This window comes from Geospiza fortis, unplaced genomic scaffold (assembly GCF_000277835.1).
Source record: "Geospiza fortis unplaced genomic scaffold, GeoFor_1.0 scaffold88, whole genome shotgun sequence".
NCBI lineage: Eukaryota > Metazoa > Chordata > Aves > Passeriformes > Thraupidae > Geospiza > Geospiza fortis.
Genome location: NW_005054434.1, coordinates 243,566 through 253,058, shown reverse-complemented (window position 1 = coordinate 253,058; position 9,493 = coordinate 243,566). Strand labels below are relative to the sequence as shown.

The 9,493-nt window shown below is 47.8% G+C and overlaps 1 protein-coding gene across 1 annotated transcript in view; it reads right to left on the bottom strand.

The window, feature by feature from the left end:
- Positions 1-9,493, bottom strand: part of EHD3 (EH domain containing 3) — a 29,570-nt gene that overhangs the window by 18,725 nt on the left and 1,352 nt on the right. Inside the window, exon 2 of the mRNA XM_005427010.3 lies at positions 3,776-3,952. Within this exon, the coding sequence (XP_005427067.1) occupies positions 3,776-3,952 (177 nt within the window). The remainder of the gene's footprint in view (positions 1-3,775; positions 3,953-9,493) is intronic.

The window sequence follows — 9,493 nt, the reverse complement described above, 5'->3', positions numbered from 1 at the left end:
CATGGCTCACCCTGCTGGTGGTGAGCACAGTGGATGGATTGCTCCTTATCTCTTAGACTTGACAGTCTGTTTATACATCTCACTGACATGTTTGCTTTTTTAACAGCAGTATGACACTGTTAGCTCACATTCACTTTGTAATTCACTGCTCCCCCCTCTGCAGCTCCATTTCTGTGTAATTGCTCTTTAGCTGGTTGTTCTCCATCCTGTATCTATGCAAATCACTGCCTAAGAAGAGTCACTTGTGCTTTGTGGGCTGCAGCTCATCTATTTCAGTTGCTAGTAACAGCAAAGGACACTAAAAGCCTATCTGCTTCCTGGTAGCATTTCATGGATAGCCTTTTTGGGATGGCATTCCAGGCAGCTCTGAGAGTGTGTGTGTGTGTACATATGCATATTAATAGGGTGGTGTGACATCCAGGCACAAAAACCATGTTGCTGTGGGAGGAGGCAGAACCACAGAGGATGGGGGTTGCTACAAGGACCACTCAGGGCAGATGCAGCCCTGCAGTGCTCTGATGAGTGTCTGGCTCTGCAGGAGCCCCTGCACCTCTGAATTCCTCCAGGCTATGCCACAACCCAATTGTTCCACTTGTCTGACCCCAAGAAGATTCTGGTAAGAGTGAATCCTCATGGGTTAAAGAGTGTCTCCTCCCCTAAGCTGTCAGCTATTTCAGACCACATATTACAGCTTCCCACATCCCCAGCTTGGCAGGTGGCAACAGGGAGCATTTCTGAATGTGTAATAACTCATATCAAAGAGGGGGGACTGGCTTGATTATCCTGTTGAGTGCCAGGCACAGCAGCAGAGAACAAAAGGCTCAGGAGGTCATGTTATACCCTTGTCCTGCCAACCCAGGTTTGCTCTTCACTGTTACAGCCCTGAGTACTCCTTGTGCTGTAACATGAAATGGGGCAGGGGGATTTTCCACCAGTTTCTCTAGGAAAAGTACTCCACAGGAGGTTTCAGATATAAGGTCAGAGGCCAGCATGAGTGAGTGCATTCTGGCTCTTTTGGCAGAGTTAAGGCTGTGCTGCCCTCCTGTTGTCCCAGCAGAACTGCAGGACCTCAGGGAGCTCGACCTAATTCTGTTTGGGGCCATATGAAGGGAAGAGTGCCGTGCCAAACCAGAGTTTCACCACCTCTACAGGCAGAGCAGAGCACAGGGCTAAAGGAACAACATGTTATCTACCTCTCCAGATGTTCACAGCACAAAATCAGGACTGACTCCACCTTAGTTTCCCAAAACAGACTCTGGGGATGGGGGAATTCTTGCAACCTAGTCAATGTGATACAAAAGTAATGGGCGAGATTCCTGAATTTGCTCCAGGCCCTTGGTGCCAAACAAGTCTTCCTGATAACAAGGTGCAACTTCTCATCTCTCTGGAACCTTCCCAGAGGTGGGGGTTGGCCAGCAGAGCTGGAGAAAGGAAAACAAACCCTTCTCTCAATGCCCAGGAACAACCTGGGGCAAGAAGAGCAGACAAGAGACAGGATTGTGCAGACCTGCTATCCTCATGTCAGCCCTCAGCAGCCCTATATCCCAGGTATGGGCATCTCCTGGGAATGAAGGGAGGGAGGATACAGGCTCTGAGCAGCACAATTTGCTTGTCTCCCAGCCAAATCCTGCCTGTACCAGTCTTTCCTTGCTTCCTGGAAAGCAGCAGATCCCAGTCTCTGCTGGGGAGGGAGCCCCAGCTAAGGGTGGATGCTCACTCCTGGAGCAGCAGGCTCTGCACCCCACAGGACACAGTGCTGTGGGCTGCCACCTCTCAGCCAAGGCCAGCTTGGCCTGTGTGAGTGCTACTGCTTCATGCTACTGCTGCTCTGCTCCTTTCCACTGATGCTCACAGCCAAGCGTTACCTTTAACCATCCCTGGGCAAAGCAGACTTCCCCATGGCCAATCTTATCTCAGCTTAGAGGTGTGGTCCCTGCAGATTAGCTCCCTTCTGCAAATTTCTTGCTCACAACCTCCTAGCTGAGGTCAGGGCCTACAGCAGCAGTGAGGTATGTGCAAGGCAGAGACAGCTCTGCTTGTCCCTAGCCCAGAAGCCAGGCCCACTGGAGAAGTAACTGTGGGTGGCTTGATCTGGTCCAGTGGGTGCACCAGGACTTACATCTGCTAAATTTCTGACCCTCTGAGTCAACTCTTGCATATGTTTCATTTCCTAATTAGCTGGGCATTGGCATCTGCATTTTCAGCATGCGATGCTCACACAGCTGAGCCAGTCCCTCTCAGCACGTCTCCTCTGTCAGTTTAGAAATCATTACCCCCTCTTTTTTCATGTCAGCAACAGAAAGATGTCATTAGCTGCTGTGGCTGCTCCCTGCATTGCTAGAAGGACCGCACTTATGCTGCTGCTGAGCCACTGCTGTGTCCCTCTGCCCTGCTGCCTGCACGGGCACAGGCTTGACTCCTTCCTCAGGAGAAGGAAGAGTAAAGAAGCATAACAAGAGCACAGCATGATACAGTGAACTGGGTTAATGCATGCAGAGATCCCTTGCTGTATCAGGAGCAAATTGCATTCAGGACACATCCATCAGGCTAGTTCAGAAGTGTTGGCTTTTTTGCCCCCCATGCCTGGCTTAATGTTCCTTCTCTGCAGTGAACTATCTGCCAGCTGTGGCTGTTCTTGGCTATCAGTTGAGCTGCTCTGAATTATGTCCTCTTTATCCACCATCTCTGCACTCCAGGCAAGAGCACTGTTATTCTCTTAGGGGAAATGACTGTTCTGCCCTGATAATAGGGAGTGGGCAGTCACCTGACCTAACTGTTGGTCAGGTGCAGACGTTCTGGGCCCTAGGAAACAACAAAAACTTCTCAAAGTCTCTCTGGTGCAGGACCACGTTGATGTATCTGAATGATGCTCCTGTGCAGTGATCAGATACTGCTTCCTGTCACCCTGAGGATTCCCACACAGCAGTGACTCCAGCTAGGTCCCTCCCCTGTCAGCAAGTTTCTCCCCATGCTTCTCTGCAGGGTTTCCCTGCCTTGCTGCAGCCGACACCAGCACTCCTGTGGTCAGTGCTGTAGGAGATGCTGCAGCCCCTGGACAGTCATTCTCTAAGCTTGGGAGATTGAACAGGAGCCAGAGCCCAGCCCAGCTTTCCTGGCTGTTTGGCTGAGCAGCTGCCATGTTTCCAGTGTCTCCCAGTGTCAAGGGAAGGCGTCGATGATGGGTGTAGTCAGTTTGTTGCCTTCTGCAGTTTGAGCACAGTTTGTGCTCATCTAGGATATGGGTGTGTGCTGCTGGCTTCCTGTGAGGCCTAGATCCAAAACCTCCCTATGGTTGGGCTGGGTCTAGGGGATGGAAAGGTTAAATTCCTCATGTCATAGAGCTGCTGTCCAAACACCCTGCTACTCTTTTTTACAGGAAACACATTAGAATGGTCATCAATTTGCACCTGAGGTTGTATGTATAAGGCATGGGAATAAAAGAGTCTGGTTTGGATTACAAATGGAAGAAGCTAGAAATACTGAAGCAGGGGACAACAAATGTAATGAAGATATTTCCTTCTAGTCTCCTACAGGATAAGCTTAGGCTGTGATGTCATTTTTGTTTTGTTTGTTCAAGTAAAATGAAGGTTTGTCACACTTGAATTTATCAGCCCGTCAGCAACTGACTTATGTGCATCTGGTAGGACAGGACTGGCTTTGCATCAGCCATGTGGATGGGAGGAAAAGAAGTGCCTTATCCCTTTACATTACTTGCTATGCTGCTCATTAGGTTCTAACTTTACTCTGCAGAACAAGAGAGCTCTTGAGTACTGACCTGTTCAAAAAGGCATTGCCAAAGGCGTTGAGTTTCCTGAACGGTTTTTTGGGATCCACCACCAACGCGTTCCCAGGAACGATTCCTTCCACGTCTCCTTGCATAACTGCTATAAAGGAGTCAGTTGTAGGCTCTGGTCCAATCCTCATCCCTGGGAAATCCTGCTCCAGCAGGTACCTGTAAGTGAAAAAACAGGGTGTGGGCATGAGCCATGAGCTGCTAAATCCTAAATGAGTTGTACTAAAGATTGCAGTGCAATTATGAAGCTCAAGAGCATGGATCCTTCCGAGACTATTTTTAGCACTGTCACTCAATTGTTTGATAAATGTCTTGGTAGCTTTTCTACTTAGGATCTCAACACTGAAAGCTCATTTAAGGTGGATTAAGAAATTAAGATGATTATAGCTGCTGGGAAGAGATTCTCATCATGTTGCATCATTTTGTGTACTTCAATCCTCAAGCCATTTGGAGTAGACTTAGCACAGCAAAGTAAAAACAGCAGTTCACTGCAATCACAGAGTTAATCCTACTACACACCACTGCTAAACCACTGCACTCCTGAAACCCTACTGGCTCTTGGTGCCAATATCAATTACTTGGCTGCTGCTCGTTTCAGCAGACTCAAACAACTGATGTGATTAGCCACAATTAGTCCAAATCAGTTCTTAAATGCCAACTTCCCCTGCACTTGACTGAAGTCTCAGTCTCTGTCCTTGTGTACTTCTGAAATGCAGCCACACGCCTGCACTACAAACTGCTCAAGCATATTGTGCACCACACACCTGGGTAGGGGAGTAAATTCCAAGCTGTATATAAAGCTAGATAGCACACTAAGCACAGCATCCCTTTTTATTAACTCCCGAAGGTAGTTTGGCGAATTTCAGGGAAAGATAGTTGCCCATGGGGTTGTAGGGCTTTGAATAGGACCCTGGCAGCACATCCCAACTGAACCTGCCAAATTCAGGGTGGGTCAATGGTGTGTGCATGGGACAGTTCCCTTTGGCTCATGAAGGTGCCAAATGCCATCACTGAGGCCAGGCCTGTGTTTGTGTGTGCAGGAAACCACCTGCTGATGCTGTGCTGAAAACTAAGACCATTATGTGCACGTGGCTTGCAGAAGGAAGCTAGAACTGGTCTAGCCCTCAGTATGGGATGGTGTCAGAAGTGACAAGGAATAAGCTCTGGCTAGTTACATGAATTAAATTACTACCAGACTATGGAAGTTAGCATAATAATGTGTTGCTTGTTGACAGAGGGTAGCTGGCACTTCCTCTTCCATTGCTTTGACCTAATCCTCAGCAGGCAGAAAGATTATTTCAGAATTGCTGTGATGTTAAAACTAGATTGTGGGGATGTGGAAAAGGAAATAGGAGAAGGACTGGAAATTTTTTTCATGATTGAGACTGATATGTCTAAGCACCAGAATTGGCTCACTCAGGTGAGTCCTAGTTGAGGGAAGTCCCTGTGTGAGGGACTATAAGACCATTGGCATGAAGGCTTGTGAGAACCTTTTAGGGGTTCCTGCTTTCACTGTCATTTTAACATAGGTAATCACTATTCAGTGTTTAAGGAGCAACAAAAAAAATTGTGCAGGCTACTTATTTATTGATACCATGTCAGCAAATGTGTCTTCAGTTCCCAACAGGCAAGGCCAAATCAACTGGATCTAGAGGTGAAACAACCAAATGTATACTCAGGACAAATCACTGATACTTATCTGGCTTGGTACACACTCATACTGCAACAAGAATGCCTCCACAAATTATATCTATAATTCACTTAGGAGATGACCACACCTTCTTTACTGGTGTATTATCATGTATTTTCTTTTCTCTTTTGTCCAAAGTGATTTCCAAGTCCCATGCTCACCAGAAGGCCACCAGAAGTGACTCTTCTTAACTGCAGAACTCTGAGATGCAACAGCAGCAGTTGAGCAGCTCTTAAAAGACCTGAAATAATCCAGGAAGAGAGCATCCCTCTGACATCCTGTCCCAGGGTGGATATATCCTATTTACCTAAACCTTATGGAAAGGCTTTCTCAAACTTTCCTGTAAAAGTGGAAAGAAAAGAAAAGCAGACTGCAGGTAGTCCTGGTGTGTGCCACCTCTCTGGCTGGCGATCACAATACCCCTTCCTGGCAGCCACAGCAACTCCTCTCTAGCTTGAAGCACCTGAGAACAAGGAGGGGTTACTTCTCACCCACCAAGGGCTCTGTAGACTATCATCTGAGTGTTCTTGGTTCAATTTCTTGGGAAGCTCTTTACACTATTTGCTAGGTTAGAAGCCACTTGGTCAGACTTTGGAAACTAAGCTTGTGCCTCCCTGATGGACATTGCTGTCAAGCCAGTGGCTTACTACAGACAGAAACTCACTGAATTCATAGAAATAAATCTTTGCATTCTCCCCATGCAAATACTAGAGAGAAAAGAAATAGGCAGCATCAACAGCTGCCAAATATAACAAGTGAAGGGCTTTTGAGAAAGGCCCCTTACTCCTGATGTCAGGTTGCAGCCTTGCTGTAACAACCACCTTTTTTCTTTTTTAGAGGCTTGAAATGCACTTATAACATGACAGCTTTTGAGCAGAAGTGAAAATTAGTTGAGGGGGGGGAGTTGTTTGTTATTTATAGACAAAGCTTCCCAGAAAAACTAACCAAAAGTCCTGTGTGGAATAGCAACTCCTCCAGACAGACTGTTTGAAAGAATTTTATCACAGCTCCACTCAGCTAACGTTTCAAAGCATTTCTGTGTAAGATGTAAAAAAACACAAAACGAAGAAAATCCCAACAAGAGCACAAAAGAAGTAGCTACACACCAATGTTACTGACTTATGTGCAACAAGTGGTAGGAAACCAGAGAGATGAGAATTTGTACTGCCCACTATCACAGCATCTGTTTTAAGTGAGGCCCCTCTGGGAGATTTGGGTACATTGTGCAGCAGGGTGTCAGCAGCATAAGAATCTCATTGTGCAAAGGACAAACACAAGGGGTTGTATTGACACTGCCTGATGGGGGGAAGGCACTTCTGCTCAGCAGTGACACAGCCTGCCCTGGCTTCCAGAGGCAAGACAGAGAACACATGCAGTTGTCACATTTGTGGGGATTTCTGGGAGAGAAGAGCAAACAACAGCTGTGGAAAACACCAACCACCAGCAAGCAATTTCCTCTGCCAGTGCTGCATACCTTAAGCTGAGCTGCTGAACACCTTCAAAGGCCTGGGGGAGTGACTCCCAGCCAGGTTAGGGAAGTCTGTGGAGCAGAGGAATTGGTTTTTTATGACCAATCCACTTTTTAGAGCAGAGTCTGGGGTCGGTGTGTGGCTGCAAGCATCATGCCTGTTCCTGGGAAGGGCCAGGGCAGGAAAGCTGCATTAGTGCCAGCCCAGCTGGGGGTCTCCTTTCCCGGGTGGATTTGGGGATGGGTGAGGAAGGAGACGCTGGGCTCCCCGGGCAGGAGTGCCGCAGGATGTGGGGGAAGGGGCTGCCTGCCCGTGATGAGTCACGCAGGAGCCCTGCAGGATGCCGTGAGTGTGGCAGCAGAGGTGATGCCGTGCGGAACGGGAAGGAGGGCAGAGCAGGAGGAAATGGTGACAAAAAACTACCCCATGCAGGCACAGATGAAAGGCTCAGGGCTGCACGGGGAGGTCACACCAGAGCTCTGTGTGTAGCCTGTGACAAACGGTGTGGAGGGGCCAGGACGTGTAAATGATTAGCTGTAGGAGGAAGGGGTGGATACAGCAGAAAAGCAAGCTATGTTGACAGTTAGTAGGGCTCTAGCAGGCTTGTTTATTTTATTAGCAGGATGGCTGGACTTGAGCCAGGATTATTTTTAGAAATGACCAAGGAATCTAAGTTAATTAGGAGAGTAATGTTCTGTCCTGTGCTCCCACTCTCTTACAGGAAACATAAAACGCAATAACATTATAAAGGCAAGCTCCAGTGAGATCCTGCAGTGGCTGTCACATATTCCCAGGCAGAGGTGTTGCCTTGCCCTAACCAGCAGCGACTTTCAGCCCCCAACCCTGTGGAAAAGCATCAGCCAGATGTATGCTGAGGAGAGAAATGGGAGTGAGCACAAAGAGATGATACAGCAGGAAGCAGGAAAAGGAAAAGCTGCATTGCAAAGCAATGCAACACCTTTCACATAGCACAGAAAGGCTCAGCTCTGTGTCCCTGCAAGGAGAAGAGGGAACAGCCTGGTTCCACTGGAAACAAGCCAGGCTCTGGTCTTGCTTCACTGGCTTTGACCCACACAACTCACCCTCTTCTGTGGCTCAGCCTCTAGGAATGTTTCTCACTGACCTTGACTGCCTTTTTTCTGCCATCAGCTCCTGACAAGAGAGCAGCCTCACTGCAAGATGCTGCAGCTTAGGTGCTTCAGAGCCTTGCATTTCTTCCTTGTTTCACCTCAGATTCCTCAAAACAAGGAAAGAGGTTTGGAAGACAGACATTCCTTAGGTAGGTGACTAAGAGTCTTTTTTTTTGGTTAGGTATTGTGGGATCCAGGTAAAGTGGGGCTGAGTTCATTCCCGACGATTGTTTACTAGCATTAAGTCATCTCCCAAAATTGCACGGCAGTACAAGCAGGATGCAATTTAAGAGTGGAATTGATACATAAGGATAACCCTAATTATCCTGACAAGATTGTGGACGGAATGTCCAGAGGCTGCTTCTTGCTTCACTCTATTGCTAAGCCATAATGGTTGTCAACCCTCCCACTTCCTCCCCCCAGCCCCCTTTAACTCCTCCCTGCTCTCAGCTTTAGCTCCCACTTGCCTTCCCACAATAACTCTGGATGCTAATCTGCTGCTTATCCCAGCTCTTTAATGAGCAGTGCCTGCGAGCTCCCGCTGCAAGCCTGTCACGAGCAACACGAGGTTTCCTGGCCTTTGTCTGGGAACACACTGGAGTAACAGACTCTCACACTTCTGTTAGAGACCCTGAGGTTCTACCAAAGTTCTCAACTTTCACCTTCTTGGGCACTGTTTTAAACAGAAGAGTCTCCCTTTCTGGAAAGCCCATTTGGCACCCCAGCGAAGCAGAAGCTGCCAAAGCTCCTGGTCACTTTTGCTTGACCATCATCCCTGTAGTCTCATCCCAGCCCTGTGCCTGGAGCAAAAGTGGGAGAAGAGGACACAAGCATGAGTGAAAAGCAGTTGTCAGAAGCTCAGATCCACTTGCTGGAAGCAGAAAGGTTGTTGCTGCCATGCCACACGAGCAAAGATTCAATCTTTTACCTGGAACGTGCTCTAGGCACCCAAAGTTCCTGCAAAAGGAGCTGAGGTTCACAGAAGAAGGACTTCACTGAGCAGAGAGGGGCAAAGGCAGGAAGTCTCTGCTAACAGCATGCTGGTGAGACTGCAGGGAAACACTGATGCTGACAACCCAGAGAAAATAATTAGGAAGAGATGCTTTAGTTAGACAGCGTTATCAGGAATTCAGCAATCCCTCCTGTTCAGGCTCTGAGTGTCTGTAACCCAGAGGACAGAAAAAGCTTTCCAAACAGGTTTGGTATCAAGTCACAGAACAAAGATATGGGGTGGAACCAGGCATTTGTGCTATACTCTCTATTTTTCAGGAGAGTAACTCCCTTTGCAAACATGTGCAAAATGCTTCTTTGGGTCCTTTGCAGTCTTCACCATCCATTTGACCTGCCCATATGAGAAAAGCCTTTTAACTCTTAAACTTTGTTTGCCAGGTACACGCCAAGGTAGCAGAAA